Raw genomic sequence first — 18864 nt, 5'->3', positions numbered from 1 at the left:
TAATTGACCCCAAAAACAGGAAAGGTTTATTCTGTTTTTATGTCAGATATTGAGAAAAACATGCATATGTGTTTTTTTATATAGTGTATGTAAACTTCTGGTTTCAACTGTACATGCTCAGTCGAATCGAGAGTGTATATGTATGGAGGAGTTGTGAGAAATAGATACAATGTACATGCAAAGGAGCATTCAGTTTACAGCTGTTGAAGATGTACAGGCACCCACACAAGAGTCTGACTAGTTTTTGCCACTTTCATGTTCTATGATTTCCTTCTGTATCAAGGCTTCCCATTCCATTGTAGCAATACATACGGTAAATGGATGAATTGATAGATACATTTTCCACCTTTTAGAAGTTTGCACACTAGCATTGTTTGTACGGTTGAAAAATATATGGCCTTGAAGTGTAACAGAGAAGAGAAATCTTTAATAAGAAACATCTACTGAACTGGAGATAACAAGAAATGTTGCACTGTGGATTGTTGCTAAATACATTAACACTGGAAAAAAACATTCTTTAACATATTGATATATAAGAAAACTATCTTGGAACCCCCAATATAATAGGTAAAGCCTCCATGACAGTTACTCGTACCATGAATTCTGTATGAAGCAAATGGGAGCTTTGAACAACATCATGGAGTTGTTGTCTGGTCAGAACACGACTGGCTGTTTGAAGGTATTCAATGGCAACTTTCTCTCTTGGTCTTGGAGCCACATTGAAAGGTTCTACCATTCCTAAACCAGTCATATCCAATGTAAGCGAGACATTGGAACCTCTCCTGGAATAGAAGAAAATGTGTTACTGCTAAAACTATTAAAGTACAGTAGGTCTACCTGCACATGAAAATGGACAGTCATCAAGATGTTGTGAAGAAGAGTCTTCTACAGTCGTGCCTGACAGTTTGTGAACCCTTCAGAATTTTCTATATTTCTGCATAAAACAGTCATGTCATGGGAAGAGGCAGATCATTTTTAAAATCTGTAGAGATGAGCAAGTTAATAAATAAAAAATTTGAGTTTGTCTTGAATTTCCCAAAAATTTGGATTCCAGAAGAAATCTAAATAGTTTAAGATTTGATTCGGATGAAGCTCTCAAAATGACTGCCTCTATTTTACAGGTCAGACAGAGAAGATGGAATCTGCCATCAATATGGGATAATTTGTGGAGCATGTTATAATTAAGGTTATGGCTACACAGTGACGTGTTATGCGACAGCAAGTCACACAACACAAAAGGTTATGGCTGGAAGTATTGAGGGAAGTGCTTTTAAAGTACAGAATCTGTGTCAGCACGTCCCTCAAAAATGCCACCAGCACGCCAGAACCACCAACTAGGCCCCTGGCAGCCAGCCAACAGTCAGGAGAGACCATACCAAACACCACGTCCCTCTCAGAGAAAGTTTACACTCAAGACTGTTGCCAGCAAAAATTCTTCAACCAGCACACAGCCAGTACACTAAAGGAATGCCGCCAGCAACAAGCACAAGGGCAAGAAACCACTGAGAATAAACGAGGGGACACACCAATACAAGCAATGGTTCACAAGAATGGCAACACCTGTTACCAAGAACCGCGCCGTTAAGGGAACTCCCCTTTCACCCTCCCTCCGGAGGACAAGCAAGTATCCCAGGAATGGAAGGCAATACTTGCAGCTCCCTCTTCCGAAGGCAGTCTCACAGCAACAGTATATGAAGAGACCTAAGACCACACCCAGCTCCACCTTGCTCACATATTAACCCCGTGCACACCAGAATGGAAGGGCAACAGCTTTAAAGGGAAAGCACACCCGCATGCAATACAACAACACGTTGCCACTGGCAACCAGCATGCCCAGCGAAAGTGTCACGGCAAACTACCTCCAAGCTGTGACAGTCATACACAATTGTTCAGGGCAATCTGAGCACTTACGATTTCAAACAAATTTATCCATAACTGAATCAAATCTGCTGATGGATTCATTAAAATTGACCCCCGCAACGAATTTCAAGAATTTTACTCATCTCTACACCTACTCTACACATATTTATTAATGAATTCTAATATGTGCAATCACTAATAAAAAACAAACACTATTATCTATTGCTGCTCTAAATTAAGTAAATGCAGTCTACTAGGAGCGCAAAAGTATTACAGTGAAAGTATACATTGCACCAAAAATGTGTTTCTTGTTGCATACGTTCTTTTGCTAAATTTCTTAACAATGTGTCCCTATCATGGAATAATATTATTTTGAATTCATTAAAATAACATAAACTTGTGAAAATTACATTTGAGACAAATGGCTATTAGGTCACGCAACAGTTCATGTTCTTCATCACACATCATGACTGTAATATTTCTGCAGCTATATAAACTACACACCCAGAGTGTTGAACTAGGCACTGTAGGTATGCATATGTGTGAAAATTGATGCTTTCATAAACTGAATGCTCCTATAGGTTTGGAATGTCCAAACAGGGAGTAACTTCCTCTAATGAGGTCACCCTATAGTGTCTACTCTGTCTCTGATAGCTGGGTAGTGATGACTTCCAAAAGCCAATGACCGGATGGGAGGAAGACACTCATTAAATAGGAATACTGCTAATGGTCTACTAATGTATACCTCCATTTTTTCAAGCTCTTCAGATAAAATAATCTTGCGCTACATTATCCCTGGTGCCTTAACATATGTTTTTTTGTATTTCAATTTCTTTGTGGCAATTCTAATATTCCATTGTAGACTACAACATGTTGTTTCCTGACAGCCACAAAATAGAAACATCACATAAATATGCTTCAGATGGACTATAACAGAAAGCAAAATGGTAGTGTGAAAAAAAAATCCTTAGGGTACAGCCACATGGTCAGGTTTCTGCATGCATTTTTGGAAGTCAAAACCAGGAGTGAATTAAAGTAAAGTCGTATCTGTCCTTTATGCTTTCTCTCCTTCTACGATCCATTCCTGATATTTGTACTCTATGGCATACATTGGTTATGTATTAATGTAGAACATTTCTCTTCAAAGACTTGTCTACAGGGGCATAAGTATAGGATGGCAAAGGTTGTGGTCCAAGAGGTCCTTCTGCACAATATGGGGAGATCAGTACTTTAAATGAAGTGAGATAATTGGGAGACGCCTTTAGAGATTTTTCATTGTGCCCGAAGACATTCAAGTTACACCTCTGTTAGTTCATGTAGTGTTCTTCATGTAACACAATGGAAGCACAGCAGGAGATATATCCCTAGGTTATAGACAGTGGGGTAACTAGAACTGACTGGGCCCTACAAGATATATTTAAATAGCTCTCCCCCCAACAACTTCTTTGCAGCACCCTGCTATTATGCAACCCCAGCTAGTCAAGATTGCTCTCTCAGACCAGGCCCTGCAGCGGCTCCGTCCGATTCCTACATGTATATACTGTATGTCATGTCCCTGTATATAATGTCATTGTATAATACTGTTGAGGGGGCCAGACAATAAAATCTTTTGGCCCTCCTGCCGGGCTGGCACACTCTCAGTTCGGGACCCGTAGGAGCAGCTTCACCTTGCTTCCACAATAGCTTTGCCTCTGGTTATACATAACATTGATCCCAAAGTCTGAATAGTTTTTAGGATTAGGATGATGAATGATCAATCATCTGTGTGCATGCATCATGAACATTCAAATGAAAAGGATTTGAAAAAGTTCACATCACGTTTTTGAATTCCACTTAGCGTATATATGGTGGGAAGGCTCCTGAAGCAACTGCTAACCACATTCATAGGCTTTCTTAGCCCAATTGAGGCCAAAATAGTATCAATGAAAGAAATGTACGGATTAATACCATGGTAGACTACACTATTCCATACAACAGTATCCAGTAAAACACGTATATTACGTGGTATGATATCGGATCAAAAATGTGAAGTGAACAGATCTGTACAGTATTTACAGCTTTTAATCAGTTTGAATTAAAGGGAACCTGTCATCAACTTTATGCTACCCATACCAACGGGTGAGTTGATTTCAGCGGTCTGTCATTTAAAAGTTAAAAGTAAGTGGTTGCCGAGAACCAACATCACAATCATTGCAGATGGGCCTGGAAAAGAGTCCCGGCCACCTGAGAAGAGTCATGGTTATTCATAATCTCCTGCTCTCCTGCCCACCTGCTGATGACTGACAGTCTTCTACCTAGTTTTCTCCCTTTCTCTCTAGGAGAGAACTGCAAATTATCAGTAGATAGGCAGGAGGGCAGGAGATTATCAATAACCAGGACTCTTCTCATGTAGATTTGACTCTTTTCAAGGCCTGAGCTGTAATGATTATGATGCTCATTCTCAGCAACCACTTACTTTTAGCTGATGTGTGACACACCGCTGACATCAGCATTTCTGTCACCATTTTATGCTGCCCTCAGTGAGATCAGCAAATAACATAAATTTATCTTCCAATAGAATCAGCAGCGAACAATGTGGAAATATCTTACTAAATCCATTAAAGTAATATATAGAATCAGAAAGACCATCCTACTCATGTCATGTCCATGCCTCTCCTAGCTGGATGAATTCTCACACAGTAGTTTGTATAATGTATATCCTGTAGGCTTCAGAATGACAGATCTCAGTTACACCCATAGTAGAAACCTATGCTAACAATCAGTCCAGTTTGTGATAAATCGACTACTGCAATTGAAATAAGAGCCTTGTTACCTTCAATATTAGCCATGGAAACTGTTCCAAGCTAATGATTAGACATCTTTACATTTCAATGCAATTATTTAAATACTATTTAGATGGCTTAACCCTCTTGAGTTCCATATCTGAATGCTCTACCAACTCAGCAGGTCACCCTGAGCTAAGGAAACTCTCTTGACAAGTATTTCTAGACTAAGCTTCAAGCAATCAGTATCTAGGGAGGACAGGAATTGCTTTACATCCTGTGGCGGAAAGCAGCTGACATAAGAGCAATTTCAGCTTTCCCTCTTTAATCACACTTTCTTATGTATTGCCAACTAGTTCCTGTTTCAACCCTATGCAACACTTTATGACACCGCCAGGGAAACGGACTGTTTAACATTGGATGCTTATTCAACCTCATCATTTCCTGCAGATTAACCCACTGATCAAATGTTATCTCCATCACCATCGACCTCACACTGATCCAATTCCTCTCAATTCTTTGTGTAGCTCTTAACCCATCATGTACTCGCTATCACAGTACGATTGTTAAAATCCAAAAAGTGCACAGTTTTAATATTTCTGAAGATATTTCATGCAACATGAGCAACTAAAACTGAGTTTGAATTTTTTTTAACTGATCAAAATAATGCTAAAATTAAGGTGACTCTTAGGTTTCATACACATGGCACTTTATAGCTCCATCCAACTTTTGATTTGTATGAACCTATAAATGGCATCCATAGACTTCTATGGAGCTCTACCTAACCTCTGTTTTTTAACCTCTGTGTTTTTTAAATTCTGAATTCTAGATTGTACCTAGGGCTCCACAGAATGGAGCTACTGAAATTCAGAGCACCATAGTACAGGTTACTTGCATTCTGTTTTGCTGTGTGCATGAGGTCTTAGATTCTGTTCAGAGGGTCTGTTAGGAGATTCCATTGCAGAATGCATCATTTTTCATGGGGAAAAGAGGGGATGTATATAGCCAACTTAAAGGAGTTATCCCATGAATAATGTAAAAAATATAGTCCATGACAATCTCTTTCTAACAAAGCTACCTCACATGGATCCAGAGATCTCCCCATTCATTTTTCTGCTACATTTATATCAAGCTGGCAGCTCAAGGGGGGTGTCTTTTCTGCTGCAGCTAAGGGGCGTGTCCATACTCTCCCTATCACGTCTCAGGAGGCAGTTGAAAGATGAAACTGAGCATGTGTGGCCATCTCATTAAGTAGGTCAAAGAAATAAGAAATTAAGTGGCACTATAAAGGTACATTTTACTGAATAACCCAGTGGCTATACAAATTTTTTTCTATTACATGCAATTACAAAAGTATTCAGATCCAGGTGCTGGTTTGAAAACGGTAAAATATTTTTTGTGGGACAATCCCTTTAAAGGGCTTTTCCAGGAATGAAATAGTGATGACCCAGGAGTTTTAACTGGCACCCTTGACGGAAGAGGGCTCAAAGGAACTAAGAGAGGGTAGAGTGCACAATGCCAGAAATGCTGAACAAGTAGAACATAGTAGCATGGGGAAAAAAAATCTGAGGATGGATGTTATACTGTTTATGGAGCACCTCAGGAGAGACTTACAAAAGGTATTGGATAAGATAACAGAATTTGGGTCACTTTCGTGGTTCAGATTAAAATTTACAAAATGTGCAGTATTAACCTTGAAGGGGGGTAAACCTGACCCAAATGCTACTCTCTGCGGCATACCGTTAGTGAGAAATAATATAACTTATCTAGGGATTAAATTAGGGCATAAGACCGACTTCTTGTACTCTCTCAACTATGTCCCTTTACTTAGGAAAATAAATCAAGAGCTCCAAAAATGCCAGAATCTACCTTTATCGCTTTTAGGACGAATTCATCTTGTCAGAATGATGAGTTTCTCAAAACTCTTATATCCGCTACAGACACTACCCCTCCTAATCAAACATGCTGATATTTCTAAACTATATGAGGCAATATGCCACTTTATATGGCCAGGCAAGCGGCCCTGGATAGCTATGAAAAAACTTATGGCCTTGAGGCCTAAGGGGGGTACGAATCTGCCAGACGTTAGAGTATACAATTTATCCTGTCTCTTCCGACATATCATAGATTGGATTTTCAGATCCAATTTTTTCACTCAGATTTCACTTTGGAAGAAAACCTTTGCTTCCCATGGGATCCTTGTACTCTAATACATACGAGCCTAAATTACCTACCTGTGCATCTCAGGGACTCAGTGGTGTTCAGACACACATGGGCTACATGGAGGACCCTTAGGAAACTCTTTGACCTTAGCAAAAGAATTTCCAAATACTTACCTCTATGGAACCACCCAGAGTTTGAGCAAGGGAGATCTAATGATCTCTTCAGGGAATGGAGGGACAAGGGGATTATGACTGCCCAACACATGATGCATGCTACTGACGGACAGTGGTTACTCAACAGGAAATTACAGGGCAATATAACCTAAGATCTTTATAAGCCATTCAATTTGCACAGGTCAAGGACTTCCTCACTGTCAGATTGGTCAATGTATCTAATAAAATTCAACCAAACAGGTTTAATAAGATCCTTAATAGAGGCTCGGGCCCAGAATCAATTTCCTCACTGTGCTCTCAAATCAGGGAGGTTCTTGGTGATGGTGTGCCTTCACACGCTTTTAGTACATGGAGTAGAATTCTGGGGGATCAAGAAGCAGGTGATAAAATAATTAGGGGATATGGCTTCATGAGCAATGCCATACTGAACGAAACCTGGAGGGATACACATTTCAGGATTATGCATAATGCAGTGTAGGCCTTTGACCTCCCCCGAACGGCGGATAGACCAGATAGATTAACTAGCTGTCCTAAATGTCTAACTCCCAACACGGACCTATTCCATAGGTTGTGGACATGTCCACACTCCTCGGCATTGTGGGAGAGGATTGCGTTATTTATCAGAGACATATGGAAACAGAAGATACCACTGACCCCGTGACTAGAGTTGAGCGAACACCTGGATGTTCGGGTTCGAGAAGTTCGGCCAAACATCCCGGAAATGTTCGGGTTCGGGATCCGAACCCGATCCGAACTTCGTCCCGAACCCCATTGAAGTCAATGGGGACCCGAACTTTTCGGCACTAAAAAGGCTGTAAAACAGCCCAGGAAAGAGCTAGAGGGCTGCAAAAGGCAGCAACATGTAGGTAAATCCCCTGCAAACAAATGTGGATAGGGAAATGAATTAAAATAAAAATTAAATAAATAAAAATTAACCAAAATCAATTGGAGAGAGGTTCCATAGCAGAGAATCTGGCTTCCCGTCACCCACCACTGGAACAGTCCATTCTCAGATATTTAGGCCCCGGCACCCAGGCAGAGGAGAGAGGTCCCGTAACAGAGAATCTGTCTTCATGTCAGCAGAGAATTAGTCTGCATGTCATAGCAGAGAATGAGGCTTCACGTCAGCCACCACTGCAACAGTCCATTGGCATATATTTAGGCCCAGCACCCAGGCAGAGGAGGGAGGTCCCGTAACAGAGAATCTGTCTTCATGTCAGCAGAGAATTAGTCTGCATGTCATAGCAGAGAATGAGGCTTCACGTCAGCCACCACTGCAACAGTCCATTGGCATATATTTAGGCCCAGCACACACACAGGCAGAGGAGAGAGGTCCCGTAACAGAGAATCTGTCTTCATGTCAGCAGAGAATTAGTCTGCATGTCATAGCAGAGAATGAGGCTTCACGTCAGCCACCACTGCAACAGTCCATTGGCATATATTTAGGCCCAGCACACACACAGGCAGAGGAGAGAGGTCCCGTAACAGAGAATCTGGCTTCATGTCAGCAGAGAATCAGTCTGCATGTCATAGCAGAGAATGAGGCTTCACGTCAGCCACCACTGCAACAGTCCATTGGCATATATTTAGGCCCAGCACACACACAGGCAGAGGAGAGAGGTCCCGTAACAGAGGATCTGGCTTCATGTCAGCAGAGAATCAGTCTGCATGTCATAGCAGAGAATCAGGCTTCACGTCAGCCACCACTGCAACAGTCCATTGTCATAAATTTAGGCCCAGCACCCAGGCAGAGGAGAGAGGTCCCGTAACAGACAATCTGGCTTCATGTCAGCAGAGAATTAGTCTGCATGTCATAGCAGAGAATCAGGCTTCACGTCAGCCACCACTGCAACAGTCCATTGGCATATATTTAGGCCTAGCACACAGGCAGAGGAGAGAGGTCCCGTAACAGACAATCTGGCTTCATGTCAGCAGAGAATCAGTCTGCATGTCATAGCAGAGAATGAGGCTTCACGTCACCCACCACTGCAACAGTCCATTGGCATATATTTAGGCCCAGAACCCAGGCAGAGGAGAAAGGTCCCGTAACAGACAATCTGGCTTCATGTCAGCAGAGAATCAGTCTTCATATCATAGCAGAGAATCAGGCTTCACGTCACCCACCACTGCAACAGTCCATTGGCATATATTTAGGCCTAGCACACAGGCAGAGCAGAGAGGTCCCGTAACAGACAATCTGGCTTCATGACAGCAGAGAATCAGTCTGCATGTCATAGCAGAGAATCAGGCTTCACGTCAGCCACCACTGCAACAGTCCATTGTCATAAATTTAGGCCCAGCACCCAGGCAGAGGAGAGAGGTCCCGTAACAGACAATCTGGCTTCATGTCAGCAGAGAATTAGTCTGCATGTCATAGCAGAGAATCAGGCTTCATGTCAGCCACCACTGCAACAGTCCATTGGCATATATTTAGGCCTAGCACAGAGGCAGAGGAGAGGTTCATTCAACTTTGGGTAGCATCGCAATATAATGGTAAAATGAAAATAAAAATAGGATTGAATGAGGAAGTGCCCTGGAGTCCAATAATATATGGTTATGGGGAGGTAGTTAATGTCTAATCTGGACAAGGGACGGACAGGTCCTGTGGGATCCATGCCTGGTTCATTTTTATGAACGTCAGCTTGTCCACATTGGCTGTAGACAGGCGGCTGCGTTTGTCTGTAATGACGCCCCCTGCCGTGCTGAATACACGTTCAGACAAAACGCTGGCTGCCGGGCAGGCCAGCACCTCCAAGGCATAAAAGGCTAGCTCTGGCCACGTGGACAATTTAGAGACCCAGAAGTTGAATGGGGCCGAACCATCAGTCAGTACGTGGAGGGGTGTGCACACGTACTGTTCCACCATGTTAGTGAAATGTTGCCTCCTGCTAACACGTTGCGTATCAGGTGGTGGTGCAGTTAGCTGTGGCGTGTTGACAAAAGTTTTCCACATCTCTGCCATGCTAACCCTGCCCTCAGAGGAGCTGGCCGTGACACAGCTGCCTTGGCGACCTCTTGCTCCTCCTCTGCCTTGGCCTTGGGCTTCCACTTGTTCCCCTGTGACATTTGGGAATGCTCTCAGTAGCGCGTCTACCAACGTGCGCTTGTACTCGCGCATCTTCCTATCACGCTCCAGTGCAGGAAGTAAGGTGGGCACATTGTCTTTGTAGCGTGGATCCAGCAGGGTGGCAACCCAGTAGTCCGCACAGGTTAAAATGTGGGCAACTCTGCTGTCGTTGCGCAGGCACTGCAGCATGTAGTCGCTCATGTGTGCCAGGCTGCCCAGGGATAAGGACAAGCTGTCCTCTGTGGGAGGCGTATCGTCATCGTCCTGCCTTTCCCCCCAGCCACGCACCAGTGATGGACCCGAGCTGCGTTGGGTGCCACCCCGCTGTGACCATGCTTCATCCTCATCCTCCTCCACCTCCTCCTCATCCTCGTCCTCCTCGTCCTCCAGTAGTGGGCCCTGGCTGGCCACATTTGTACCTGGCCTCTGCTGTTGCCAAAAACCTCCCTCTGAGTCACTTCGAAGAGACTGGCCTGAAAGTGCTAAAAATGACCCCTCTTCCTCCTCCTCCTCCTCCTCCTCCTGGGCCACCTCCTCTTCCATCATCGCCCTAAGTGTTTTCTCAAGGAGACATAGAAGTGGTATTGTAACGCTGATAACGGTGTCATCGCCACTGGCCATGTTGGTGGAGTACTCGAAACAGCGCAACAGGGCACACAGGTCTCGCATGGAGGCCCAGTCATTGGTGGTGAAGTGGTGCTGTTCTGTAGTGCGACTGACCCGTGCGTGCTGCAGCTGAAACTCCACTATGGCCTGCTGCTGCTCGCACAGTCTGTCCAGCATGTGCAAGGTGGAGTTCCACCTGGTGGGCACGTCGCATATGAGGCGGTGAGCGGGAAGGCCGAAGTTACGCTGTAGCGCAGACAGGCGAGCAGCAGCAGGATGTGAACGCCGGAAGCGCGAACAGACGGCCCGCACTTTATGCAGCAGCTCTGACATGTCGGGGTAGTTGTGAATGAACTTCTGCACCACTAAATTCAGCACATGCGCCAAGCAAGGGATGTGCGTCAAATTGGCTAGTCCCAGAGCTGCAACGAGATTTCGCCCATTATCACACACCACCAGGCCGGGCTTGAGGCTCACCGGCAGCAACCACTCGTCGGTCTGTTGTTCTATACCCCGCCACAACTCCTGTGCGGTGTGGGGCCTGTCCCCCAAACATATGAGTTTCAGAATGGCCTGCTGACGTTTACCCCGGGCTGTGCTGAAGTTGGTGGTGAAGGTGTGTGGCTGACTGGATGAGCAGGTGGAAGAAGAGGAGGAGGAAGCCGAGAAGGAGGAGGTGGCAACAGGAGGCAAAGAATGTTGCCCTGCGATCCTTGGCGGCGGAAGGACGTGCGCCAAACAGCTCTCCGCCTGGGGCCCAGCTGCCACTACATTTACCCAGTGTGCAGTTAGGGAGATATAGCGTCCCTGGCCGTGCTTACTGGTCCACGTATCTGTGGTTAGGTGGACCTTGCCACAGATGGCGTTGCGCAGTGCACACTTGATTTTATCGGATACTTGGTTGTGCAGGGAAGGCACGGCTCTCTTGGAGAAGTAGTGCCGGCTGGGAACAACATACTGTGGGACAGCAAGCGACATGAGCTGTTTGAAGCTGTCTGTGTCCACCAGCCTAAATGACAGCATTTCATAGGCCAGTAGTTTAGAAATGCTGGCATTCAGGGCCAGGGATCGAGGGTGGCTAGGTGGGAATTTACGCTTTCTATCAAATGTTTGTGAGATGGAGAGCTGAACGCTGGCGTGTGACATGGTTGAGACGCTTGGTGACGGAGGTGGTGGTGGTGGTGTTGGTGGTACATCCCCTGTTTGCTGGGCGGCAGGTGCCAACGTTCCTCCAGAGGCGGAGGAAGAGGCCGAGGCGGCAGCAGCAGAATAGGCCGAGGCGGCAGCAGCAGAAGAGGTAGCAGGGGGAGCCTGAGTGACTTCCTTGGTTTTAAGGTGTTTACTCCACTGCAGTTCATGCTTTGCATGCAGGTGCCTGGTCATGCAGGTTGTGCTCAGGTTCAGAACGTTAATGCCTCGCTTCAGGCTCTGATGGCACAGCGTGCAAACCACTCGGGTCTTGTCGTCAGCACATTGTTTGAAGAAGTGCCATGCCAGGGAACTCCTTGAAGCTGCCTTTGGGGTGCTCGGTCCCAGATGGCGGCGGTCAGTAGCAGGCGGAGTCTCTTGGCGGCGGGTGTTCTGCTTTTGCCCACTGCTCCCTCTTTTGCTACGCTGTTGGCTCGGTCTCACCACTGCCTCTTCCTCCGAACTGTGAAAGTCAGTGGCACGACCTTCATTCCATGTGGGGTCTAGGACCTCATCGTCCCCTGCATCGTCTTCCACCCAGTCTTGATCCCTGACCTCCTGTTCAGTCTGCACACTGCAGAAAGACGCAGCAGTTGGCACCTGTGTTTCGTCATCATCAGAGACATGCTGAGGTGGTATTCCCATGTCCTCATCATCAGGAAACATAAGTGGTTGTGCGTCAGTGCATTCTATGTCTTTCACCGCTGGGGAAGGGCTAGGTGGATGCCCTTGGGAAACCCTGCCAGCGGAGTCTTCAAACAGCATAAGAGACTGCTGCATAACTTGAGGCTGAGACAGTTTCCCTGGTATGCATGGGGGTGATGTGACAGACTGATGGGGTTGGTTTTCAGGCGCCATCTGTGCGCTTTCTGCAGAAGACTGGGTGGGAGATAATGTGAACGTGCTGGATCCACTGTCGGCCACCCAATTGACTAATGCCTGTACCTGCTCAGGCCTTACCATCCTTAGAACGGCATTGGGCCCCACCATATATCGCTGTAAATTCTGGCGGCTACTGGGACCTGAGGTAGTTGGTACACTAGGACGTGTGGATGTGGCAGAACGGCCACGTCCTCTCCCAGCACCAGAGGGTCCACTAACACCACCACGACCATGTCCACGTCCGCGTCCCTTACTAGATGTTTTTCTCATTGTTATGGTTCACCACAACAACAAATATATTATTTGGCCCAATGTATTGTATTCAAATTCAGCGGGATATAAATTTGAGGCCTAGTATTTAGGCGCTGGGTGACCGGTATGGATTTAGTGACAGAATTAGACTTGGAAATGCACAGAAGCGTGTGTGTGAAGTTATTCTGAATGACCCTATGTGCACCTTCAATATGATCTACCCTTTTAGGGATAGATTTCAAATAGCTCTGATATAGCAGAAACGACTAAATTATGAAATTGCTAAATTGGGAATTGTATTTCAACCCAGAACAAAAAATGTGCTTTGACGGACACTAAATAACTTTCCCAGCCACAACAGGACAGCGGTAACGAGAGATTTAGCGGGATATAAATTTGAGGCCTAGTATTTAGGCGCTGGGTGACAGGTATGGGTTTAGTGACAGAATTAGATTTGGAAATGCACAGTAGCGGGTGTGTGAAGTTATTCTGAATGACCCTATGTGCACCTTGAATATTATATACCCTTTTAGGGATAGATTTCAAATAGCTCTGATATAGCAGAAACCACTAAATTATGAAATTGCTAAATTGGGAATTGTATTTCAACCCAGAACAAGAAATGTGCTTGAACGGACACTAAATAACTCGCCCAGCTACAGCACTAGGGACAGATTTAGCGGGATATAAATTTGAGGCCTAGTATTTAGGCGCTGGGTGACAGGTATGGGTTTAGTGACAGAATTAGACTTGGAAATACACAGTAGCGGGTGTGTGTGAAGTTATTCTGAATGACCCAATGTGCACCTTGAATATTATATACCCTTTTAGGGATAGATTTCAAATAGCTCTGATATAGCAGAAACCACTAAATTATGAAATTGCTAAATTGGGAATTGTATTTCAACCCAGAACAAGAAATGTGCTTGAACGGACACTAAATAACTCGCCCAGCTACAGCACTAGGGACAGATTTAGCGGGATATAAATTTGAGGCCTAGTATTTAGGCGCTGGGTGACAGGTATGGGTTTAGTGACAGAATTAGACTTGGAAATACACAGTAGCGGGTGTGTGTGAAGTTATTCTGAATGACCCAATGTGCACCTTGAATATTATATACCCTTTTAGGGATAGATTTCAAATAGCTCTGATATAGCAGAAACCACTAAATTATGAAATTGCTAAATTGGGAATTGTATTTCAACCCAGAACAAGAAATGTGCTTGAACGGACACTAAATAACTCGCCCAGCTACAGCACTAAGGACAGATTTAGCGGGATATAAATTTGAGGCCTAGTATTTAGGCGCTGGGTGACAGGTATGGGTTTAGTGCCAGAATTAGACTTGGAAATACACAGTAGCGGGTGTGTGTGAAGTTATTCTGAATGACCCAATGTGCACCTTGAATATTATATACCCTTTTAGGGATAGATTTCAAATAGCTCTGATATAGCAGAAACCACTAAATTATGAAATTGCTAAATTGGGAATTGTATTTCAACCCAGAACAAGAAATGTGCTTGAACGGACACTAAATAACTCGCCCAGCTACAGCACTAAGGACAGATTTAGCGGGATATAAATTTGAGGCCTAGTATTTAGGCGCTGGGTGACAGGTATGGGTTTAGTGCCAGAATTAGACTTGGAAATACACAGTAGCGGGTGTGTGTGAAGTTATTCTGAATGACCCAATGTGCACCTTGAATATTATATACCCTTTTAGGGATAGATTTCAAATAGCTCTGATATAGCAGAAACCACTAAATTATGAAATTGCTAAATTGGGAATTGTATTTCAACCCAGAACAAGAAATGTGCTTGAACGGACACTAAATAACTCGCCCAGCTACAGCACTAAGGACAGATTTAGCGGGATATAAATTTGAGGCCTAGTATTTAGGCGCTGGGTGACAGGTATGGGTTTAGTGCCAGAATTAGACTTGGAAATACACAGTAGCGGGTGTGTGTGAAGTTATTCTGAATGACCCAATGTGCACCTTGAATATTATATACCCTTTTAGGGATAGATTTCAAATAGCTCTGATATAGCAGAAACCACTAAATTATGAAATTGCTAAATTGGGAATTGTATTTCAACCCAGAACAAGAAATGTGCTTGAACGGACACTAAATAACTCGCCCAGCTACAGCACTAAGGACAGATTTAGCGGGATATAAATTTGAGGCCTAGTATTTAGGCGCTGGGTGACAGGTATGGGTTTAGTGCCAGAATTAGACTTGGAAATACACAGTAGCGGGTGTGTGTGAAGTTATTCTGAATGACCCAATGTGCACCTTGAATATTATATACCCTTTTAGGGATAGATTTCAAATAGCTCTGATATAGCAGAAACCACTAAATTATGAAATTGCTAAATTGGGAATTGTATTTCAACCCAGAACAAGAAATGTGCTTGAACGGACACTAAATAACTCGCCCAGCTACAGCACTAAGGACAGATTTAGCGGGATATAAATTTGAGGCCTAGTATTTAGGCGCTGGGTGACAGGTATGGGTTTAGTGCCAGAATTAGACTTGGAAATACACAGTAGCGGGTGTGTGTGAAGTTATTCTGAATGACCCAATGTGCACCTTGAATATTATATACCCTTTTAGGGATAGATTTCAAATAGCTCTGATATAGCAGAAACCACTAAATTATGAAATTGCTAAATTGGGAATTGTATTTCAACCCAGAACAAGAAATGTGCTTGAACGGACACTAAATAACTCGCCCAGCTACAGCACTAGGGACAGATTTAGCGGGATATAAATTTGAGGCCTAGTATTTAGGCGCTGCGTGACAGGTATGGGTTTAGTGACAGAATTAGACTTGGAAATACACAGTAGCGGGTGTGTGTGAAGTTATTCTGAATGACCCAATGTGCACCTTGAATATTATATACCCTTTTAGGGATAGATTTCAAATAGCTCTGATATAGCAGAAACCACTAAATTATGAAATTGCTAAATTGGGAATTGTATTTCAACCCAGAACAAGAAATGTGCTTGAACGGACACTAAATAACTCGCCCAGCTACAGCACTAGGGACAGATTTAGCTGGATATAAATTTGAGGCCTAGTATTTAGGCGCTGGGTGACCGGTATGGATTTAGTGACAGAATTAGACTGGGATATGGCCAAAAAATAAACAGACTATTGCTGGTTAAATGCACTTGGTGTGACAGCTTCACCCTGATGTAGGCTTTAGCCAAAAAACAACCACACCATTGAGGGTTAAATGCACTTGGTGACAGGCGCAGCTTGCCCCTGATTTAGTATATGGCCAAAAAATGAACAGACTATTGCTGGTTAAATGCACTTGGTGTGACAGCTTCACCCTGATGTAGGCTTTAGCCAAAAAACAACCACACCATTGAGGGTTAAATGCACTTGGTGACAGGCGCAGCTTGCCCCTGATTTTGTATATGGCCAAAAAATGAACAGACTATTGCTGGTTAAATGCACTTGGTGTGACAGCTTCACCCTGATGTAGGCTTTAGCCAAAAAACAACCACACCATTGAGGGTTAAATGCACTTGGTCGCAGCTTGTGCTGGCGCACCACAAGACACAAAATGGCCGCCGATCACCCCAGAAAAATGTGACTGACAAACGGTCTGTGCAGCCTAAAAACAGTGAGGATCAGCAGCTCAATGATCCACAGCTGCAGATCGATCAGTTAATCAAGTCCTTTGGAGGAGTTAATCTGCCTAATCTCGCCCTACTGTCGCAGCCGCAACCTCTCCCTACGCTAATCAGAGCAGAGTGACGGGCGGCGCTATGTGACTCCAGCTTAAATAGAGGCTGGGTCACATGGTGCTCTGGCCAATCACAGCCATGCCAATAGTAGGCATGGCTGTGATGGCCTCTTGGGGCAAGTAGTATGACGCTTGTTGATTGGCTGCTTTGCAGCCTTTCAAAAAGCGCCAAGAAAGCGTCACAAAAGCGCGAAGAAAGCGACGAACACCGAACCCGGACTTTTACGAAAATGTCCGGGTTCGGGTCCGTGTCACGGACACCCCAAAATTCGGTACGAACCCGAACTATACAGTTCGAGTTCGCTCATCCCTACCCGTGACCTATCTGTTTCACTATTGGGAGAGGCGGGGAGCAGATGGACCAGGGGAAAGAAATCTGCCTAATCTTTTTTATGCCATATGCATGGTGACTAAGAGGAGTCTACTACAACACTGGCTGCGACCCGCCGCTCCCACTGGGGATATAGTAATACAAAATTTAAAAAATTTGCTGGCGTTGGAATGCAGGGAAGCTGAGAGGCACAAGGAACAAAGTGTGAAAAAATTTGTTGGAAGGTGGCGCAATTTTCTACTACATGGAAGGAGTGATTAATGTGATCAGACCTTTTTCTGTAACTCAATGGTACCTGACAGAGCAATTAAAAAACCCGCTAGGTAGATTGCAGCTGAGATTTTGAGATCTAATGTAGGGTTTACATCTATCTTACCCTTAATTTTCATTGCATATGGTTCGCATTCGGAGCTCACGTATACCACTGTGATATCTTGAAATGGCAGGTTTTTCTGTTTTATTATTTATTGTGCAGATATGTTGTCTGTACAATGTTCTTATAAAATGTTGTATGTATTGAAAATCTTCAAAATACAATAAAATATATTAAAAAAATAAATAAATCAGAGGATGGAGCACAGAATATGTTGGTAAAAGGGCACGAGAAGGTGTACAGAAAACTAGAAGACACAAAATGAAGATCCGACTGACTGGATCCAAAACTAAGGAACCTGGCTCTCTCCCTAACTGCTCAGCCTATGCGAAAATCCCAATGGTAGATGATTGCATATCCTCGTACCTCGACTGTATAACACCTGAACACCCTATAATAGTGAGGGGACACGACCACCGGCTCCCTACACTTGATACGGAGGAAGTCAGGGTCACCTGGGATCCAGCAAACAGGAAAACATAAATGAATGAACAAACTTAACTGTAGAAGACTCAGTAGTAGCATCAGCATGCACACACTCCAGGAAGTAATATAAACCGCAAAGTGATGCAGTATGGGAAGGGTTTTAAAGGGATGCAATCAGTGCAACTACATGACAGCTGAGAGAGGCTAACGAGATGAGAAAATGAAAGCAAAACAAAAGGAACCTCAAGGAGGAGGTTCTGAAGGACGTCTGTCAGAGCTTCTCAGATGCCTGGTGGTGACAAATATGCTTCACAGCTTGAAATTGAAAAGTACAAGGCACGACAAAGCAATGAGATAAAGACAAAATCAGATGTAGGAGGTAAAGCAAGTGAAAAATGGTGCGGGGTTTTGCTCTGGTAGACAGGATTAGCGGACGCGGTATATAGGCAACAACAAGTTATTTCGATCAAACAGTTCAGTGTTTTATTCACACTTTAGGCAAGTTACAAAACAAGCAGTCATAATTAAACAAAAAGTCACCTTGCGGTGTTGGTGTTAATTTACACCATGCGGCAATCCTGCCTCAAAGAATCCTTGCTGATAGCAGCATCAACCTGTTTTCACGCCAAACAGGTAGTAAGCCTTCATCCAGACATACAGACTCCTGAGCTCCACTGTCAGAAGGAGGTAAATCCACCCATCCGGGAAGTGCTGGCTGGTTTTTATGCCTGGCAAAACCCGGCCTGGAACATGGGGAGTAGTCAACCACCCAACGCTTTGACTATTCCCAGTGAGAGCCGTCCTGGATCAGCTATGACAGCCATGCTAACTCTCAAGGTGTCAATTAGCAATAGCTGCTGCTGACACATAAAATACCGGCTCTTACTTCACCGAGGCCAGGAACCTCGATGACACATACCTTCCATCCACGATGGTCCCTTGCGCCTTCCTACATACCTCCCCCCTTTGTTCATCCCTGAGGGGGTAAAGACTTGCCAGACAGTGTACCCAGCCAGG

The 18864-nt window shown here is 44.4% G+C and overlaps 1 protein-coding gene across 1 annotated transcript in view; it reads right to left on the bottom strand.

Moving 5' to 3' along the window:
* The window catches only part of PTPRR (protein tyrosine phosphatase receptor type R), a 205206-nt gene that overhangs the window by 47069 nt on the left and 139273 nt on the right, over positions 1–18864 (bottom strand). Inside the window, exon 7 of the mRNA XM_044277148.1 lies at positions 596–782. Coding sequence (XP_044133083.1) covers positions 596–782 — 187 coding nt within the window. The remainder of the gene's footprint in view (positions 1–595; positions 783–18864) is intronic.

The sequence above is a fragment of the Bufo gargarizans genome, chromosome 2 (assembly GCF_014858855.1).
Source record: "Bufo gargarizans isolate SCDJY-AF-19 chromosome 2, ASM1485885v1, whole genome shotgun sequence".
Lineage (NCBI taxonomy): Eukaryota > Metazoa > Chordata > Amphibia > Anura > Bufonidae > Bufo > Bufo gargarizans.
This window is presented reverse-complemented; position numbering and strand designations above follow the sequence as displayed.